General features: G+C 46.3%; 1 protein-coding gene across 5 annotated transcripts in view; it reads right to left on the bottom strand.

The window, feature by feature from the left end:
• Window positions 1-1359: 1359 nt before the first annotated feature.
• ASTN2 (astrotactin 2) overlaps window positions 1360-21264 on the bottom strand; it is a 656937-nt gene continuing 637032 nt past the window's right edge. For 4 of the 5 annotated variants that reach the window (XM_083597178.1, XM_083597180.1, XM_083597182.1 and 1 more), the window contains 3 exons: window positions 9769-9869; window positions 7223-7406; window positions 1360-2293 (listed from right to left, as the gene is read on the bottom strand). In XM_083597178.1, the coding sequence (XP_083453304.1) occupies window positions 2056-2293; window positions 7223-7406; window positions 9769-9869 (523 nt within the window). In that variant the 3' untranslated portion in view covers window positions 1360-2055. The remainder of the gene's footprint in view (window positions 2294-7222; window positions 7407-9768; window positions 9870-21264) is intronic. The other variant, XM_083597179.1, reaches the window with a different exon arrangement.

A 21264-nucleotide genomic window follows, 5' to 3' on the forward strand; every position in this document is an offset into this window, starting at 1 on the left:
GCACAAGTGAATGTTCATATTATGAGCATTTGGATGGTGGAACCTGCATGCATATTGTTTAGACTGGCCTTTGAAATGTGATTTTTTTTTTAAAAAACACACGAACCAATTACTGATGATTTTATGGATGTCTTTTTTATTCTTGTATGTTGTAGGCTGCCTTGATGTGTGCGCGCGCATGGGGTGTGTGTGTGTAATGCAAGTGTGGGTCATAAATATGCAGTCAGACAGTCAGCTTTGGGAGGTGGTAGGCGGTAAGAGACTTCACTGGAGAAGCAAATGCCATTTGTCAGGGATGCTGTAACTGCACAATCCTGCACTGAGCAGGTGGTTTCAGGGGTTGGCAAGGCTTACCGGGCATGGGCCGGATCACTCCCGCAGAGATCCTCCGTGGGCCAGACTGGTGCAGTGCAACACCGGAAATCACGTCTGCACATGTCTGCGGCACCGGAAATCGCTTCTGTGCATGCCCAGACACCGAAAATCGTGCCTGCACAGAAGTGATTTTCAGCATCTGAGCATGCGCAGAAGCGATTTCTGGAGCCACGGAAGAGAGTCCCCGTGCTGTGCTGTGCCAGTTTAGCACAGCATGCAGGGACTCAGCAAGCAGGCGGCTGGGTTCGGGGGCGGCTCATGGACTGGTTAAGCGACCCTCATGGGCTGCTTCCAGCCCATGGGCCTTAGGTTGCCGACCTCTGGCTTAGATTAAATAAAGGTGCCTTCTCCAACTCTAAAGTTCTACTTTTTTAAAATTCTTCTTTGGGCATTATCACTGATTATACAACCACAGGGTAAGGGCCATTGATCAGTGGTAGAGTACCTACTTTGCACACTGAAGGTTCCAGGTTCAAACCCTGGCATCTCCAGGTAATACTGAATTGAAACCCAGGAGACCAGTCAGTGCAGACAATACTTAGCTAGATGCACCACTGGTCTGATCTGGAAGAAGGCAAGTCCTATGATCTTGTGTACAGATGCATGGTTTAAAATGCAGATTCTTTTATACATATATTCAAATTTATGTTTTTAGACAAACAGTTGGGGAAATCATGTCTTTGTAACCCTTTCATGGATTACTTGGTTTTTTATATCCCCCATCGCTTGCTTCTTCCTTACCTGCCCATGATTCTGAAAGTTTCCATTATCTCAGGTCTACCTCATACTAAAAAGACACACCGCTTATCACCTCATTCCAGGAACAAATTCTGGGGAGGGAACCCAACCCTATACCTTCTTGATCGACAAAGGCAGCAAGCAATAAGGAAGTGTGTGAACTTTTTTTTTAAAAAAGCTTTTTTTAAAAAAAAACACCAAATGAATGCACTGCTGATTGAAGAAACGTCAAGCAGGCAGAGAAGGTGGAAGTAAATATGAATGTTTTAATGCACAGAACAACCTGTCAGGACCCTGCTAAAAGATGGCTGCGTGAACAGCAAGTTCTGTAAACTCAAGAGCATTTTGTGTTTGCATTCATCACTCTTTCCAAGGGTCTCTAGCAAAGCCTTTGTGCCTGCCTCGTGTTAATTGTTCCATCTCTTCCCTCCAGGATGGTGCCTCTTGTTTGGCTCCTTGCTTGTTAAACACATTTTCTGGGACATAGTTCTTCCTGGGCAAATGAGTCCATCCTGAAGGGTAGTAGGGATTATCCTACCCATCACTGTTGTGTCCCCCTCCCCAACTGTTTTGATTTTCCCTCCCCTCCCTCTCCATCTCTTTCTCTTTACTTTTGATCACATAGTCTAGGCATTTAGTAAGGACAAAAGAGAGAGGGAGGGAGGGAGGAAGAGAGGGGAGGAGAGAGATTAAAAAGGAGAGACACTTTTAAAAAAAACTGAGCAAAATTATGTACTTCCTTTTTAAAAACAATAATAATAATAGTTGAAAAAAGGAAACAAACAAAAAAAAGAAGTCTTGCTGATCTCTCAATTTGCAACTTTCCATGAAGTCCCATGTGGTTTTTCATTCCTCTTTTTTTGCTTCAAATTTCCAAGATGCCACAAGTCACCACCACAGTAGAGATTCTCGTCGTGCGCTTGCCTGGTCCGTTGCATCCTCTCATCGCCCCTTCGACTCACCATACATATTGCGCAGCATGGAGACCATTTTCTCCTCACATGTGATTTTGGTGTCCTTTAAGATGTTGTACCACACCATGCCAGGTGGCCTGACCTCCTCGCTGCGGCAGAACAGGTACGGCATGGTGTCCGTGCGGCTCTGGATGTAGGCGCTGCGGAGCAAGGTTGAGCAGTGGCTGCTGACCTTCTCCAGCCTCCTCAGGATGAGGTGAGCTTTTCTGGAAGGGAAAACGGGACAGTCTGAGACTACACAGGAGAAGGACGCCAGGTGTGGGAGAAGCAGCCAGGGCAACCGCAGTTAGCGGCCGACATCGTCTGTTGATACGCTGGGGCTCCCCAAACGCTTCCTCAATTCAGGGCCAAAATGCTTCCATTTCTTCCAGAGTTTGGGGAAACTTTGTTTTAGGGCCAAAATGTCCACACAACCCTCGGCTCTCTCCATTTTGATTTCTTATTACCCCCACCCAAACTTAAGTTCGACTGTCTACGTTTCCACATCAGTTTTAGATAGAGATAGTGTCATCTTGGAAATTCATCAGCATTTAATGCACATTTCTCCTGAGACACAAACATCCTGAGATTTTTGTAAACAACTAACCCAAATATAATTCAGTTTAGTATGTTATTGTTCCTACCATATGCATTTCTGTTCCATACCTAGTCTATGCACATTTCTTGGTCGGGGAAATCCACTGCAAAATTCTGAGAGGCTGGCCTGCATTTTGGTTTGCATATTGCTTCAGAAAGTGTGAATTAAGACAGGTTTGCCTGTGAATGTGAAATGAAACGGATTTCTCCCCCATCTCCAGCACACTTGTAAAAGTGCAAGGATGTGAAGCCAGCATCAGTAGGCTGCCCCAAATTAGCAGGTGCTAGCGTTCCGCCCCCCCTCGTAGACCTGTATTTCCTTGATTGCAGTTGCTCTCTAAGCGTTGCTGACTTTGTGGTGAGAAGAAAGTCAAAGAGGAACGGTCAAGTGCAGTGAACTTGAAAGAGGTGACAGGCCAAGGGTCAGAAGAAAGCACTCTGGAGACGCTGCTAAATCAAATGGAAGTGTTTACTACAGTGGTTTGAAAGCTCCAAGACTATTGATTATTCTCCTCTCCCTCTGGTGCCACAGTAAAGCTCTGGGTTTCAGCTTTGGGGTTTCCCAGCAGGAATGTAAATTCAAGCTAATGACATGTCGGGAGCAGAGCTCTCAGTCATCCAAGTCTAAACAGGGGAATTATTTGATTATGGGGAGCTTTGCGGGGTTTTGAAGCTCAGAGTTGCCAGCTAAGATGTTTTGTAAAAGGAGTTGGGCTATTTGTTGATGTGTGCAGAACAGAGGTGCCAGCTTCTGGGGGCTGAGCCCCTTTGAGGGGCCCAATATTTGGGGAGTTAGGCTGGCCCCCCAATGTCCTAAAGTATTCAGCTGAGTGCAGCATGGCTTCAGTGACCAGCTCCTTCTCCTTCTGCTCCTTCTGCCACAGAGCGGAAGGAAGGTTGAAGCAGCCTCCCACCAGTGGCAGTGCCAGAAGGAGGTGGAGGAGTCGGCGGCCCTTGAAGCTGCATGGTTGGCACGTTCAGCTCCGTCCCAGGCTCCTCCTGACATCCTGACATCACATTGCGATGTCAGGACATCATGCGCATCCAACCATCACACATGACGTTGGCCCCCCAAGCTGGTGCCTCTGGCACGGAGAATGGCCCCTTGGACCTTCATTCCAAGAATGAATTCCTTACACACTGTATGAAACGGAGACAACAAAGGGTGATGGCAATGGATGCTGCTCTGTATGGGTGACTGGGACACTGCCCCACCAACCTCAGCCAGCCCCCAGCTGCCTGACTTTTTTAAAACACACACACAAACACACACTGGTAGTCAGCTTCCTCTTCCCAAGTCTCAATGTTCCCCAGCAGGGAAGAGGATGGAGGCAAAACTAGCATTAGTATGCTCTGCCTGTCATTGGCTCTTGTTCCACCTACTCTTGGTCTCCCTGTCCTCTTCCCTACTAGTAGCCCTACTAGTGCCCTAGAGGGCACCAGCCAGAGTTGGATCGAGACATTTTGCTGCCTGAAGTAAAAGACAAGATAATGTCCCATTCCATGTTCAGAAGGTGACTTAATTGCTGGCAAAAGGATAGCAGCACCACACCCATGCAAGCACACCTGAAGGCTACTGAAGGCTAGTTTAGGGGGTGCAGAACTGGCCACCTGGCACACCCACATCTGCCCTCCAATGGAGAAGAATCAAGGAGGCAGTACTGCTGCCACTCCTCAACAACTGCAACCTGAGTGGTTGCCTCCCTCTGCCCAATGGTTATGCACCACCCACCAATGGGCAGCTGGCAGGGGGTGAGAGGTGGACAGCACGTTGAAGGCAAACATGCATCAGTCAACAGTTATGTAGCTTGGCTGTGAAAAACTTTTGCTTATTTACATGGATGCTTAGTATTATACTTTTACAAAAGATGACTCTGGGACTTAAAAAAAGCTCAGGTTGAGAGTCATCCCCTGCTCCTTGCTGAGGATCCCATCCTTCCACTATTACCACCTGAGCAATCCCCATCATGACCACATGACTGTTGAGAGTTATGGTCTGCTCCCACCCCCACAGCCCCCTGGAACGGTCCACTGCTTGCAAGGATCCTCAAGGGTGTTGTTTACAGGAAGCAGCCGTGACTGGATGGGACAAAGCAGGCACCATGCAAGAGTAAATCTAGAAGGGAGAATGGGTTGGAGAGAAGAAGGAGGAAATGGAGCCTTCAGAGACATTCGTTATGACAAGCTCCCTTTCAGCAAAAGCTGGAAGATTGGGAATATTGAGGCCAAGCTCCTGGTGTGACTCACTTGTGTGAAAAGGTTAATGAAGTAATGTGTAAAGGTTAGGCTTATCTTTGGCTGACATCTCCCCTCTCCTGCCACCACCCCTCCCCCCTTTAAGGAAGAAGAAGACAAAGGAAAGAGAAGGAAGGGAGAAGGAAACAGGGAAGACAAGAGCAAGGTACCTCCTGGAGAAGGCAAGGAAATCAATTAGAAAAGCAGCCAGGACAGGGCCATAAATCATGTGCTGGGTCCTCTCCAAGTTCTCCCTGTGGAAGTTGTGGATTTTTATAAACCTGGAGATGAAATTGTCTCAAATGCTGACCTGCCTCCCACCAAACCCACTCCAGAAAACAGTAATAATCTTACACAAGTGGTAATTGATTAAGTCATTAAAGGGCAGCATCAAGAAAGGGAGGGCACTTCATGGTATGCCTTACAATGAATGTGGTGGCCAGGAGAGTGATTTAGATGGATTTCTGGGTGATTTGCAGCAGATTGTCAAGGTTTCCGAATGCCCCTTCTTTTTTAACAGTAGCAGCAACAAAGTGGCCCAACCCCCAATTCCTCCTCCATTATACTTCTGAAAAGAAAAAAGGTTAGGGTAACCAACAGGGATTTTTCTGTTGAAGGGTTTGGAGATCAGTTCAGTTTCTTAGCCAATTGCTTAGCATGGAATTGTTTTATTTTAGAGTTGAGTCTTTTGTGGACCTAGTGAAGAACCCCACAAGCTTGAAGAGCTCACTCCTACTATACACAGACTACTTGCAGGCACTTTATCTTGCTTGTAGGCCACAGAAACCTACCTCATCTGAGGATATCTTAGGTTCAAGGTCTGGGGAGGGTGGAAACCTATCATAGGTATATGGATGTCAAAATATATGAAGTTGCCTTGCAAAGTCAAGAACATGGGTTCATCTAGCCTATTGTTCATCTGCACCAGTAATTGAGTGTATTACCTACCTCAGTGCTGTGGGACTCCAATTTCCCTGGCCACCAGCTGTGCTGGCTGGGTTGATGAGGGTTAATTTATTTATGAAAAATGCTTGTATGCCACTATATCATAAAAATGTATCAAAGAAGTTTGCTAGAATAAAAATGAGATTAGACCATGCAATAAAAGCATAAAATAATTAAAAACAAAGATCAATAAACTGCCAAACAGCTCATTTCAGTAGCACACAAACTGACCCCTTATAGGTGTTGCAAGCTTTTGATAAGCACCACAGATTTGAGAACCTTCTCACCTCCTGTCTACTGCTGCTGCTCTTATTGTATTGTTTCAGGGGCAGACCATAGCTCAGCTGTTACAGTATCTGATTTGCACCTAGAAAGCCCCAGGTTCAATCCCTGGCACCACCAGGTAGGGATGGGAGACATTCCCTGTCTGAATCCCTGGAGAATTGTTGCCAGCCAGTGCATATACTAACGAGCTAGATGGACCAATGGTGTGACTGCATAAAGGCAGCTCCTTATGCTCCTACATGCCACTTGCCCTTGGATCACAATGTGGTCAGTGCAGATATGTTCTTGCTGTTTTCCTGGAACAAATGTTTGCTACAAATTGGGGGTCAGGAGCAACAGTAAGATTCTTGCAGTGGTGCTGGTGGAGGGCTTAAAAAGAGAGAAAAAAAGATGGCCCCAGATAGGGATTGAGGCAGGTGCAGAGAAGAGCTGGCTAGCTTCATAGCATCGCAACCAAGGCCACCTATGAGCTCAGCCTTTTCCTGTCTCCTGCTGACTGAATACTGGGTCATTCTGCAAGCAGCTGTTTGCAGCAATCTGTGGCTCCTCCTGAAAATGGGCCCTGGAGGTCTTTGGTGTGATGTATTTATGCTGCAGATGCAACAGCCTCCCTGCTCGCCACTAAGTTTTATGGCTCAGCATTTACTGTGGATCTGTGGATCCTCTGATAAACACTTCAAGGTAGGGAAATAAATGACCCTCTGAGAATACAAACTTTATGCTATTAAAACTTCATTACGAAGTGCCCCGCCCCCAAAAAAGAGTTGGCTTGCCCTTCTCCTCTTTTGGAGGCTTTGTAGATGGCCAGGGATCTTTGGGAAAGGAGAAAAGAAAATTGGATTTTTCCTAAGCAGGAGGCAAGTGCTTTTTTGGACAGTGTCAGGAGGTGTTTGAGGCCAGAATGGAGGGGCATGCACATTCTGTGGATGCCAGAAATGTGTGACTCTCCACCAAGGCTGCAGGCCAAAGCATCTCCCTGGGCAACCAAAACTTTTAAGGCAACATAAAAAATTTGGCAGTACAGGGCTGGTTCGACACTGTGCTCCCAGATTTCAGGAAGGGGTCACAAATGTAAGCTTGCTGGATATAACTACCTGGGTCCAAGCTCATCCTCACTGCGCCAGACAAAGTCCCCAAATTTCTCGTAGTGGGAGTTATAGTGATGCTGGATGCGGAAAAGCATGGAAGTGGAGACCTCCATCAGAGTGTTGTAGGCTGTCTGCTGCTCTTTCCCACTGGTGTAGCCATTGTACAAGTTGTAGATCTTGTCTGCTACCTCTGGAAAGGAAGTAGGAGAGGGGTGGGAAGGGGCAATCATCATCTAAGCACAAAGGAAGCAGATCTTGGCCCAAATGGAATGGAACAAAAATTACTTTTAGATACATTTTTGGCTTGGACCTGGAGGCTTAGAGGGTGAATGGGTTGTAGCTGGAAAAGTTTTCATGAAATTATGTCCAATATTCACCTCCTCCACCACCTTCCTCTATAAAGGAAGTTCCCTCAAGCCTAGTCAAATCACTGAACTATCTAGTTTAGGATTGTCTACATCAGTTGCCAGTGGGATAAAGAGCTTGTGGCCCCAGCATGACCAATAGTAATGGATTATGGGAGCCGAACTCCAGCAGTGCTGGAAGCAGTGCTTTTGCTTTTTTAAAAAAGAAAAAAGGGTGCTGGTACTTACCATGAATTTTTGATATTAGATGCCACACTTTTAACTAAAAAGTTGCTAGTACTTGAGTACCCCCCAGAAAAAAAGCACTGGCCAGAAGGTCAGAGGTTGTCCACCTTTGATCTACACAGATCCAGAGTTTCAGACAGAAGTCTTTCCCAGCCCTACCTAGTAATGTACCCAGGGACCTCCTGTATATGGAGCAGCAACCCTACCTACCACTAAGCTATGGCCATGGCAGAATGGGAATCCAGCAGTGGAGACCAGGTCATCTCTTAGAAACATAGGGAGCTGCTTTCTGCTCTCGCTTTGGTGCATTCTAGGTAGGAAGGAAGCACTAGAGAAATGGTGCCCACCATACTAGTAGGCAGCACGTGTAACACCACTGAAAAGTTGGGCAAGCACTTTGTCACTGTTTTCAACACCCACCCTCAGTCATCAAAATCCCCACCGCTACCATTTTGCACCCTGGGAATATGGTGGAGAAGGTCTAGGGAAGGGAGAGGCATTTTGGCTCAGCAGTAGTTAAGACATTATGTGTGTGCACATCCATCCTAACAAAGCAAGTTTCTCATTTACAGCAGGCATCTGAAGGCTCCGTCTAATATTAGTTCCTCACTTGCGTTTTCAAGCACATGGAGGGACAAGGCACACCTCTTTGAAGTGCAAGGAGGAGGTGTGAGGATTATAAAGCAGGTGTCCAGGGTATATTGGCCTTGTATTTTCATCTGGCCTGTCCATGCTGCCAGCACCCCTACACATGTACATGTACATGCACACACAAACACATACATATAATTCAAACGGGGAAATGTAGTGTTGGATGCAGTTCTCAGGTAACCCCCTCACAAGTTTCAATGTTAATGAGCTGCATATGCCTTGTGCCGAACTACTGGTCAGCAGATGTTGGAAACAACACATGCAAAAGGGAGGGACACTAATCTGGCCAAAGTTGCTACTGCAGATTAGTTGGGGGGTCTAATCTACTGTTTTACTTTTGGGGGATCAAAGATTGCAGCTCTGGGTTGGGAAAAGACAAGGTGATGTCCACTCAAGCAAGAATTCCAGAGGAAGGATCTACCAGATTAACTGAATAATAGAATTGTAGAGTTTGAAGGGATCCCATGGGTTTCCTAGTCCAAATCCCTGAAATGCCAAATCACAGCTAAAGAATCCCTGACAAATGGTCACTCAGCCTCTGCTTAAAAGGCTCTCCAAGGAAGAGGAGTCCATCACCTTCTGAAGGAGTCAGTTACGCTGCCAAATAGTTCTTACTATCAGAAAGTTATTTATAGTCAGAATCTCTTTTCTTATTATAGTCAGAAACTCTTTTCTTGTAACTGGAAGCCTTCAGATATTTGAACATGGCTATCTTATCTCCCCAGTCTCCTCTTTTCAAGGCTAAACATGAAACAAGGCTAAACTGTTCCTCGTAAGACTCGGTTTCCAAACCCTTGATCATCTTAGCTGCCCTCCTCTGTATACATTACAGCTTGTTAATATCATTCTTAAACTGCTGTGCACATACTGAATATAAGAACATTAGGAAAACACTACTGGATCAGGCCAAAGGCCCATCTAATCCATCACACTATCTTCACAGTGGCCAGTTAGAACTTCATGGGAAGCCTACATATAGGTACAAATGTATTGAGAAAATGTCAACATTATTGTGAGGGCAATATCCCACCTCGCCCTCCCCTACCCCACCACACCCATCCACCCCTGACTGGACTCAGAGCAGCATGAAGAGGCTTCACAGGTGGTCTTTCACCTCACCTTTGACCAAAATCAACCCTGTGCAGCTTCATAACGGATGGTGGATCATACACCTCTAGACCTTGCCCTGGAAATATCTGAGCAGTGTGCTAGGTTGCTTAGAACTTGTGTGTGTGTGAGGGGGGGCAATTATGAAGGTGTGATTATGATCAATTATGACCATAACTCAGCTCTGAAGTCAAGAGCTTTTACCCTCTGCCTTGCTGTCATCCACCAATGGGCAAGCCGTTCTCAGAGTGACTGTGCTCAGCTCGGAGTGTCTTCCTCGGGTGTCCACAGCATAGAGGGTGAACCTGGAAGAGAAGAAAACTATAAGGCCTCAACCATGAAAAGTAAAGTTAACATAATATGCTGGAATGGCTGAAATTATGGTAACCTCCATACATTCTGGTGCAAGATGTTGTCAGACTAAAGCAGGAACAGATAACCTTTCTCCTGCCAAGGACCACATTCCCTTGGGATTAATCTCTCTCTGCCTGAGGCCCCACCAATTAAGTGGGCCGAGCTAATCACTTTTCATCTCACTCTTCCTACCACCCCACCCCTTTCTCTTCCTGGTAGACTGCTCAGATGGGGACACATATCACTCTTGCCAGTGGTATGGATGGCTCACCAGTACTCAGGTGGCGAAAATATGCTGAAATCAGGCCAAGGGTCATGGGGTGTTCACCCCTAGACTACAGGAAGGCTCAAGGGAGACTCACAGAGATAGCTTAGGCTGCAAGCCAACAACCCTTCATGTTGGTCTGTGATTGGATGTGGTGAAGGTGTCCCTCAAGCTACAGAGTAAAGCTAGCACCATTCTGCCAGTAGGGAGGTCAGTTCTGCCCACTGAATATTCAGGCCAACAAAAAGTCCACAGGTGGGATCTATGAACTTCCACCCCCACCCATTCCCTGGTCCAGGGGCAGGAATGGACTGAGCTGCCTCAGGGCACACAGTCAGACCCACTGCAAATGTCTGAAAGCACAGGGTTCAATTGTGGCCCAACTGCAGCACCTGGCAGAACAACTGGACCACCCCCCCTGCCTTCCATCACAGCCTACATCAACAAGTGTGGCAATGGCCATGCTTCGCCACACCCCACCAGTTCTGAATTGCCCTGTAAGTCTTGTGGTAGTACACTGCCACCAAACGCGGTGTTTCCAATGTACACTAAAGACACAAAGGAAATAGTGTTGTAGGGGTGCTTTCCCCCCCACACCTGACATGTAAAAAATTACTTTTGGGTTAATGCATGAAGGTTGATCCACCAGCCTTTGGTGTGGTGGCACTCCCTCCCATTAAACATCAACAAGTGTCATCTGTATTGATTTTTTGTGCATCTGGAAGATCTTTTTCTTAACTAAACTTTAAGTGCAGGGTTTTTGTTCTGTTTTAATTCCAGTCTATATCTGCATTGTATTTCAAATTGTTCTTATATCTGAAGCTGTTTTCATGTTTAATTGTTTTAGGAAGTGATTCATATATGGAAATAATAAATAAATAAATAACGCCGAAGACATGCTCCCAAATTCAGAGTGTTTGAAGTACTGCAGGAGAGCACACACATCCTTCTGCAAGGTGCATGTGGTTCTAAGCACACCATTGTGCCCTACTGGAAAAAGAAGCCTAACACATGGCTCCACGTGGCATCTGGAGAGGTTTACACTGTAGAAACCCAAGATCTCCTCATCAGAAGCAGTCCAAGTAAATCTCTGAACAAGCTTTCGATTTCTCCCTCTCCCTCTCCTCCTTTCTTATCTGCAATCACTTCTCCCCTTTCTCCATTCTTAGCTAAGTGGTGCAAAACAAGCAAGCAAGCAAACAAACAAAGCAAGGATCCTGGGCTGGCTTTGACAAAGTGCAGATGGTCCAAGCTGCCCAGTGTCAGGGCACCTGCTGATGGAAGGCAGACAGTTGTGCCTTTGAAGAGGAGCAGGAGCTGCTCTTTCTGAAAGCAGATGCAGCCAAGTAGGATTTGGATGGTTACTTAACGGCAAGTTGACCCCTCAAAGTTCCTTTACTTGTGACAAAAGCAACACTCCATTCTGAGCATCTCAGCAAGGACACAACCTGTGCAGCTTATTCCCTTCCAGACACCCACAGTGGGAACTGACTACACCAGGGGTAGAGCAGAATGCCACATTCCCTTCCAGGGGCCATGTGCTGGGGTGGGTAGAGCCAGAAGCAAAAGTGGGCACAGCAATTAAACTTAACTTTACCTTTGTGCAGTGGGCTGGTTTCTACATACACTCAACACCCCTCTCTGTCCTCCATTCAGGCAAGCAATAGGCATCATCAGAGTTTGGGAAAACATTCCAGGAAAAAGCACTCACAGAGGGTGCAAATCAGAGCCAGCGAAGGCTGCGGGCTGGGGAGAGTTTGGAGGGCTAAACAAAGAAGGAGGGCTTCCTTTGACCCACAGCCCTCCAGTTCTCCACCCCTGGTCTACACTTTTTATTAACCCTAGTTACTCACTGCTAACTTTTCACACAATGTAAGCAGGGAGAAATGTTGGACAACCAGCATGGGACACAAAGGAAGGAGTGGAGTTCATGGGAATTTTAGTCAGAATTTGGTTGGTCCCTCTCCCTTTTGCAGATGTCAGAAATCTGAGAGATTGGAATCCCTATTCAAGCCAACCTGATGGTCACAATCAACTACATGTAGGCAGAACACATGGTTGACCACAGAAAGCTGAGCAGGACAGCTGCTCTGCTCTGCTGGGGGAATCGTTCCAGTTCTTTAAATATGATGGCTAGCCAGGCATAGCACTTTTAAACTGTCAATCTGAATTTTGCAATGTTGAAGGGGAGCGGGAGAAAATGCTATGGGGAGGTATATATGTATGGTGATAAGATGAAAGGGAGAGGCACACACACAGAGAGAGAAATCACATACCGAGAAAGGGATAATGCAGCCAGGCACCAGATTTGTAAAAATGCCCATTAGGCTGTGAAAAAGGATCTGAGGACACACAGGGTCTAAAGTATGTTCGGAGTGGAGACTATCCAGGCTCTTCAGGGACAACTGGATGGAGAAGCTGGTGTGCATGTTTGTGTATGCAGCATAAGAGCTCTGCTGGATCAGGCCAGTGGTCCATCCAGTCCAGCATATTGTTCTCACTGTGGCCATCCAGATGCCCATTGGAAACCATTAAGAGGATACCCCCCTCCCCACTTGCTATTCTCAGCAACTGGTAGATGACCTCCAACAGTGGTGGGATCCATTGGAAGAATAACATTACAATCTTGGATAGTTGCCATGGACAGCCTGAATTTGTCTAACCTTCTCTGAAAGTTATCCAAGATTGTGTCCATCACTACCTCTTCATGGGAGTGAATTCCACATAGGAGCATATGTCCTGAAGAGGTACCACAGATCTGTTGCCTCAGCTTTACCTGTCACAAACTGTGATCCTAACGAGAAAGGCCAAAGCTCAGCAACAGAGCACAATTCTGCATGTGGAAGGTACCTGGTTCAAACTCTTGGAGATGTTGGACAGCTACTGCCAGTGGAAATATGTTGTTGGATAATACATCCCATCATTCATGGCCATTGGCCATGTTGGCTGGAGCTGAGAAGTGTTAGGAGTCCAGCAACATCTGGAATGTCTACAGTCTCCCATCACTAGAGTAGATAATACTAAGCTAAATGGACCAATGGGCTGGTTCAGTACAATAATGTGCACCTATTATGGAGAAGGTCCATAGCTTAGCAGCAGAGCACCGGCTTTGCATGCAGAAAGTAGCAGATCCCAGTCCTTGGCAGCTTCAGTTTAAAGGGTACAGTTGGGGAAAATGACCCCTAGCTTTGCATCTTCACTTACAGTTTGTGGAGTCAGCTATGGTGGGTGAGGAGCATTGTGGAAAATGTAAAGGATGGCTAGAATTGCAATATTTACATGCAAACTGGAGAGAAGTGTGGGTGAAAACTGACTTTGTATGCATCTTCCTTGAAAAATTTTCCTTAGCAGAGGCTGTGAAGCAGAGACAAGTGCTCTTAGAAGGCCAGATTCTGTCCCGCCCACCCACCCCACCCCACCCCACCCACACCCTTCTCTTTTTCTCTGGGAACTGCCTGGTCTTCTGATACCTTATTTCCCCTTTTGGGGGGGGGGAATATGAAAAGTCTTGATCTTCATGTAAAAGCTGCTTGTGGTGGATGACTAGATCTCCCCTTCTATGACATCTCGTTCCCTCACAGGGTCTGTGCAGCTGGATGAGCCCAAATATTAAGAGCAGAGTGTTCCCAGCAGCATAAGTACTGCTATATGGGGCCCCACATCTGAAGGGATTGGACCATGCCAGAGTTTATTGCGTACAGAACAAAATGAAAGGCACAGCCCAGGAACAAAAGCAGGCTGGTGTGTGTTTGTGTTTCAGCAAGAACTATTGTCTTAGCGATAACAGCTGCCTGGGGTTTTTTGGGGTGGAGAGACAACTATTTTGCAGAATCCAGCTCAGCCTTCAGATCACATAGGCAAAAATAGGCAAAATATTGGGGCTCAGATCCTTGGCTGCAGGCTGTGAAAACAGGCACTTCACCACTGGCCTGGTTTCCAAGATGTGTCAGCATCCCTGATCTGTAGCAACATATATTTGTCTTACATATATATGCAGATAATTAGACCCACCCCATAGAGGCACCATTCCCTCCTCCCCAGCTCTGCCCTTTGCCACTATTTTTTGGTCCAGCTGCAATGGTGGACCTCTTGTTTGGGGGGGGGGGATGCAAGATGGACCCAGTAAGCTTGAAGCCAGCCTGTCCCTGCTCTAATTTGCTGTTTGGCACAAGTTGCCAGGTGGTGCCAATCTGAAGAGGTCGGTGAACAAGAATAACATGTTGATGGACAGGGGCTGTCCATGCAAAAGAACCAAGGTGGCATGTTGTGAAGGGATATGCTATTATGAATGCATTGACTATCTCCTGCTGCCGTGAACCTTCCATAACAGTAAGATCAGCAGCATAGAGTCATTGCTTTGGTCCTCTCACCATCTGAGGTGTAATCAGTAGAAGGTGATCCATTAGGGTGAGTGGGGCACTGCCCTGCCAATCTCAGTCTGTCCTCAGCTAGCCCTTCCCTGCCTGCCTTCCTACTTACAATCAGTGTGTGTGTGGGGGGGGGGGAGTTGTCTGTTAGCTTCTGGCTCCATCTTCTCTGTGCAAAGAACTCCACAGGGAGAAGGAGAATGGGCGCAAAATCAAAATGAGTGGTTCTGGCTCCACCTACTGTTTGTGCGGCTTGTCTTCTGCCCTACCAGTCCCAAGGGCCAGAGCACTTACATCAGCTAGGTCCTGGACCTGGGATCCCCCACCTCAGGCCTATAGAGCTAGCAGGGGGGGGGGGGAGAAGGAAGAATCTTACCAACAGCAAGCTGCCCCTGAAATCGATGGGAAATTTCACACCCACAAAAAAATCTAAGAGATCTCCCCCCCCCCCCCAATTCTCCACCTGCCAAAGAGACTACAACATTTGGGCACCATTTGGGTTCAGTGCTACTTCAGAGCTTCACAAAATAAGGTTGTGTGTGTGGTGTGTGAACTAGGCAATGTCTCAGGAAAACCAAGCAATGCAGCTTTCCTCCGGAATGTCAGTGTAGTGTGCCCTCACCACTGTAAGCTCCTCAGATATCTGTGCAAAAATGTCTACTCAGAGACTGCTCAATTTAAAGTATATATTTATACAAATATAAATCAAAGCCACAAGAATGCATTTCCTCTGCTTGATGGCAACTCTGTGATTCAGCATAATCAGGGATCAGTAAATCAACACATAAAACCTTCTCACTGTGCCAATAAAATAAATGGAGCCTTTTTCTTGGATTTTGGAATTTCAATGGGTGAAGCATATTGACAATGCCACAATAAAAGGAAGCTCATAAACAGATCCACTTTGCATACTCATTCGGTTGTGGTGGCTTGTCGTTGAGGATGGGGGTAAATTCTATGAGGGGAGAACAGGATATCCCTGTGGCTATAACCACCACAAAAACAGCAAATCAGCAGTGGAAAGAGGTTGGAGAGAGAGCTTGCCCAGTGCTTTTTTTCTGGGCTTTGCAGGGGTACGCATACCCCTAAACATTTTGTGAATCTAAGTTTGGCCTCACTGAGGGGCAGCCTTTCAATATGAGTAGGAAAATGAGAGTACCCCCTAAACGTTTTTTTAAAAAAGGGGGAAAAAGCACTGCTAGAACCTGAGAGGAAATTGCCAAAGCAAGGTTGGGGAATCTGTTGTCCTGGACTTACAGCTCCCATTAACCCCAGTCAGTATGACCAATGGTCAGGGATTGTGAGTCCAGAGACAATTGGAAGGCCACAGATTCTGCCCCAGAGTAATTGGGGGCAATCTCCTGTAGTTGCTATGCTCAACAGGAAGCTATGGGCGGCTACAGATATTGGCTTTAGGGCTTGGCAGATGGCTTTCTGATGCCCTCAGCAGGCCCGTAACTTGACAAAATTATATATGGCGGAGATAACAGTGCTCAGATTTGCAGGGGTGCAATTATCCACATGACAATTATGAGCTATTTCAAGGCTGATAGCATCTGGAACTGGCAAGACCCCACAATGATGCACAGAGCTATATCCTAGTGATATAACCTCAACATCACAATTTGCTGTGTTCCAATCAAGGAGGAATCACCACGTTCAGATGTTCTATACTGCTACTCCAGAGGCTGCTAGAACATGCCAGAAGCAGTTCCATGTCTTCTAGGCTTCGCCATCTCTTTCAGTCAAAGCATTTGATGAGCATTTTGCAAATGCTGCTTCAGCTAGCCCTCAGGCCAAAGGTGCCCTGAATGAAAGTTCAATGTTAACACTGAATCCATTAGTCAAAGGTTACAGCCTATCAGCTTTTTATAGTTCTAGTGCTGGAAGTGCCTGAAGACACATCTGAAAGCTGTTTAAAAGCTCAAGACCCCTTAAGTGAGAGGGTCTCCAGGGATTGGCATCAATCTGACAGCTGGAGGTGGTGCGAGGAGAGAAGGTTCATCACAATGAGCAAAGAAGAAAGAAAATCAATATCCTCCTCTTGAAGTAACCAAGGAGATGATGCAGTAGCGGAGGCCCTACAGGAAGCATTGCCTTTGAAGACCCTCCCCAGATGGGCCCACCTTATAGTGCAGCATCGTGGCCTGATTACGTAAACTAAGGGCTCATCCAAACTTCCACTTCTCCCACCACTTTCCCCCAGGAAAACCTAATATTTACTCCTGAATCAAAGCTAATGTCAATTGGGTGTTCTGTGGATTGACGTTTGCCCCAAAGGAAAGTTGCAAGGCAAACAGGAAACCGCTCAGACCCATGCCTAAAAAGCATGGGACAAGTGGAAACCTGGTCAGAACCATGCTTCCTAGGCACAGAACAAGTGGAAGTGTGGATAACCCCTAAATCTGATGGGCTTTATAGTGCTGCTTCAGAGTGATAGAAATTGCTCCCTGTCACTTATATGACACTGGCTGGATCTAGACACATAAAAAAAAGGGGGGAAGGAATCAGTTAAATGTGTTGTAAGCTTTATAAATGGAAATCCTGTTGATGAAAAATAGGACTCCACAGCACCATCTGGTGTCACAGTGTTATAACACACATAAAGTTCTTTTTCTTTACTAATGTACCTGAGTCCACTGGTGGAGGAAGGGAAGGGTGGGGGGAGCACACTGCCCACAGCACCATCAAGAGTGGGGTACCATCACGGCCGCTCTCCCAGACATGTGCTGCGCACCCCCCACTGTGTCAGGCGCACGACCCTGCAGGTAGTACCACGCCCCCAAGGGCAGCGTGCCACACCCCTGGGATGCACGCCCCCATGGGCGGCATGCCATGCCCTGGGATGCGTGCCAGTCACGCCCCTGCCTGCTCTCCACCCCCAGCACCGGAGCATGCAGCTTCGCCACCGGCTGAGTCCACTGATGTGCAGTCAAAATGTGATTGGCTGTATATCAATCTCAAATCACCAGGCTGCCGCCAACATCCCATGTCAACTGGGATCGCCTTGGAAACAAGCCTGTTTGGTGAAAAAATGGTGGTACTGCTGCAGCTTGGGGAAAGAACAGCTGCAAACTGTGCTTGGGCAATAGACAACTTCTCTTATATGTGCAATCTATTTTGCACCTGGAGTGTTTTTGCATGGCAAGAGTATGCCCTTGAACTCTGGTGATGCCTTTTGCTTTCCTGGATGGAGGACAGAGAAGTGAGTGTCTGTGTTTGTAAACTAGCCTACTGTACAAAGGCAACATTTATATTCTGCCCCCCACCTGGCATGTGGCTCTCAGAAGTATACCCAGAAAGGAATGTGGCTTTTGGACTGAGAAAATGTTTCCACTCTTAGTTTAAGGGAACAAATAAATAGGCAGTGAATTGCATTGAAGAATTAATTTTCTTCAGGGGTTCCTTAGTGCTAAAAAGCAATGTTAATGTGAGGGAGCTTGTGCATAAAATCACCAGGACTTTTCAGAGTGCAAGACTGACTGAAAGGCCAAACAAGATGCATCTAACATCTTGCTTGGTCCTGAAAAGGCAGAAGAAAACCTACTTTTTAGAAGTGGAAAACAGACATAGGTTATGCATTTGGGGGAGGGGGGGAATACAGCACTATACATATTCTAGCTCTTAAAAGTTACTCATAGCAAGTTACCTTAGGGGGTTGTGGAATCTCTTTTCTTGGACATTTTACAGAAAAAGTTGGACAGGCTCTGTGTGGGCTGCTTCGCAGTCTGCTTACAGAGTCAATGGGTAATTATCTCTGGATTGTTAGCCTGGGATAGCAAACACTTGTCTATAAAAGCAATGAATCTGGGGACATTCCAGACCCCCTACCCCTGACTGATTGCTTTGGGTAATCATTTGGTGATCATCAATTTTGAAGAAAGAGAAATTAAAAGAGATCCTGCTTTTTTTAATTTTCCGATTGGGATATCTTATGTCAACTGACTACAACAATTGATGTGTGCCTTGAACACGCGAATGAGTCATTCGATACCCCAGAATGTGTAAGCATGCACATAAGTCCTCAGATATCAGTGCAAGCGTGCTTTAGGACAGGAGGTTAAATTAGATCAAAGTGTGGTTCCTTGGAATCCTATCAGGCTACAACAACACAGCTATATCCAAAAAGTGCAGCAGAACATTTCTCTAGATCAAGGACAATGAACTTTGTTTTCATCCAGGAGACTACATTCATTTCTGCACAACTTCCCAGAAGTGTTGGACCTTGGCATCTCAGATTTCAGTGGCCCCCTGTGTGATGCCAAAATCCAGTGCTCCTCCCTCTCACCTTCCATTGGAATAATAGTGGTGGAACCTGCTCTGGCACTCCAGAAGCTCTGTGCCTGGAGGGACCATACCAGTCACACTCCCCTGGAGCCGCCTCTCCTCCCAGGAACCACATGCCAATATGGCAGAGCAAAACATGTAAATGTAACCTGGAAAAGGAGCAGCAGAAAGAGTCAGTGGGTGTCACATCCCCTCTTGGCTCTGACCTTGCTTATGTGACCCTGGGAGTGTTATAATGTTCAGAAGATGGTCTGTCCAGATACAGGTTTCCCCATATGCACACCTGCACAGAGACCACAAGAATTTGCCACTCCTTAGAAACTTATTGGGGTTCCTCAATTAAAAGATTAGCAGTGGTGGACCAGCTTTCTTGAAAGGCAGCTTGCTCACCACTACTGCACATTCTTTTTCTGCAATGCACAGCTGCAACAGTGTTGGGTGTGGTGCAGAGCACCCTTTGAGAATTAAAAGTGGGTTGAGAGTTGCATCACTTCCCAATTTTGCCAGGAGACATCTCCACTCACAGATGATGATTGTTGTTGTTTTGAAACAATGCAAAGTTTGAAAACACCTGTTCACTGGACAAGAAAAGCACACATGATCCAACTCCGGTGTTAGTTCTCAGAGGCCAGTGTGAACTGAGCATGCATTCTAGAACATATCCCAACATCCTTTAGTATGCATAGGTGTTCCATTAGTTGCTTACTTGAGCTAGTGTGGTGCAGCACAGGGATGCAGAACCAGTGTCCCTCCAGATATGGTTGGACTCCACTTCTCATCAGCCCTAGGCAACATGGCCAGTGGTCAGGGATGATGGGGAGTGGTAGTCCAGCAGCATCTTGAAGGCCACATGTTCCTCATACCTTGAGTAGTGGATAGAGTGTGGGACTTAGATCAGGGAGACCTAGATTTGAATTCATAATCAACACCTTGAACAACTCACTATATCTTAACTTAGCCCAAGGTACAAGGTTGTTGTGATCCAACAATAATGGGGAAGGGGGCTCCCCTGAACTGCTTAGAGCAGTGGTTCCCAATTAGAGGTCTGGGGACCCCTCCACAGAAAACACACAGGGGGTCCACGGCCCAATCCCTTGCTTCCCCCAACTAATTTTTTTGTCATTTTTGCATGGTAATATCACAACATTTATGGTCTGTTTTAGCACAGTGTGATTTTTCAATATATTGGCCAAAAATTGTTTTGAAATAACAATTTTGGCCTGGCAGTACGCAGGAAAATATCACTCTCTGTGCAAGGGGGAGCAGGCCAGCCAATTTCAAGGCACTGCTGATATTGCACAATGATGTCAGCTGAAAACACTGCTGATCTGAGCTGCCTTCCCTCACTCTGAGAGAGAACAGGGCAGCTGATCGCCCACACTTCAGGTCATCGTGGCACTGCCTTCCCCTGGCACTGAGGTGAGCAGCTTTTCTCAGTTAGTAGGAAAGCAGCCACAGTGGATGTGCATTTCCACTGGCTGCCACCACTTGCTGCCCCGCTTTTAGCACCTTGATAGTCCCCCATCCCCATCCCTTCCCCCTCAAACCATGTGGTGGAGTGACTCCCCTTCCTCTCCTCCCCCCACCCATTTTATCTCCACAGCTGCTTCTTTCCCTCATCCTCATGCCTGATCTACAATTTGAGACATCGTGATATATCAGAATATTGCAATATTTATCTGCTGATACATCACATGTTGAAAACCAGATATTAATCAGCCCTAGACTGGTTTTATTTTTTTATTTTTAAGTATATCTAAACTTCTTTGCTTATTATGAGCTATTCCACATTTTGTTCAAAAAATTGCTTTGTAGAGGAAACTACCATAGAGTTATCAACTTTTTCAAAGGTAGGGGTCCAAGGTTTGGCTTTTGAAAAACCAGGGACCACTGGCTTAGAAGAAAGGGAAGAATAAAAAAATAATTAAACAACATTTCCTAAAGTTTGAAGAACACTGCATTAGACAAACCATTACATCTCATCTAATTTTGTGATCCAACTAAATCCTTTCAAGCTTTACCATGTTTACACAGCAAATATGTCATGACCTGCCCTGAGTTTTTAGGATAGGGTACAGCAGAGTTTGGAATAAACAAACACAACGGACAGCGGGTGGGGGAATGAAGTGGTGGGCAGGGGTGGCCAATAAGTGGTTCTAGAAAGGAGAACAGGCTTTGGAACAGAGTTTGTTCAAGAGAAATGCCCACAGAGGATGAGGCAGTCATTGTGACTGGTTGTAGACAAGTCTACTATGTTGGCTTAGAAAAGCATTTCCCTTTAACAGTAAACTCCCCTTCTCTGGGTCTCTTTGCAATGGGGGAAAGCACATTGTGCTAGTAATAGCTGGCAAGGAATCCACATGAATGCTATGAGCTAAGAAAGGAGAAGCTGGGCCGTCAGGGAGAGGAAAACAAACAAACAAACTT

This window comes from Podarcis filfolensis, assembly GCF_964270895.1.
Source record: "Podarcis filfolensis genome assembly, chromosome: Z".
NCBI classification, from domain to species: domain Eukaryota; kingdom Metazoa; phylum Chordata; class Lepidosauria; order Squamata; family Lacertidae; genus Podarcis; species Podarcis filfolensis.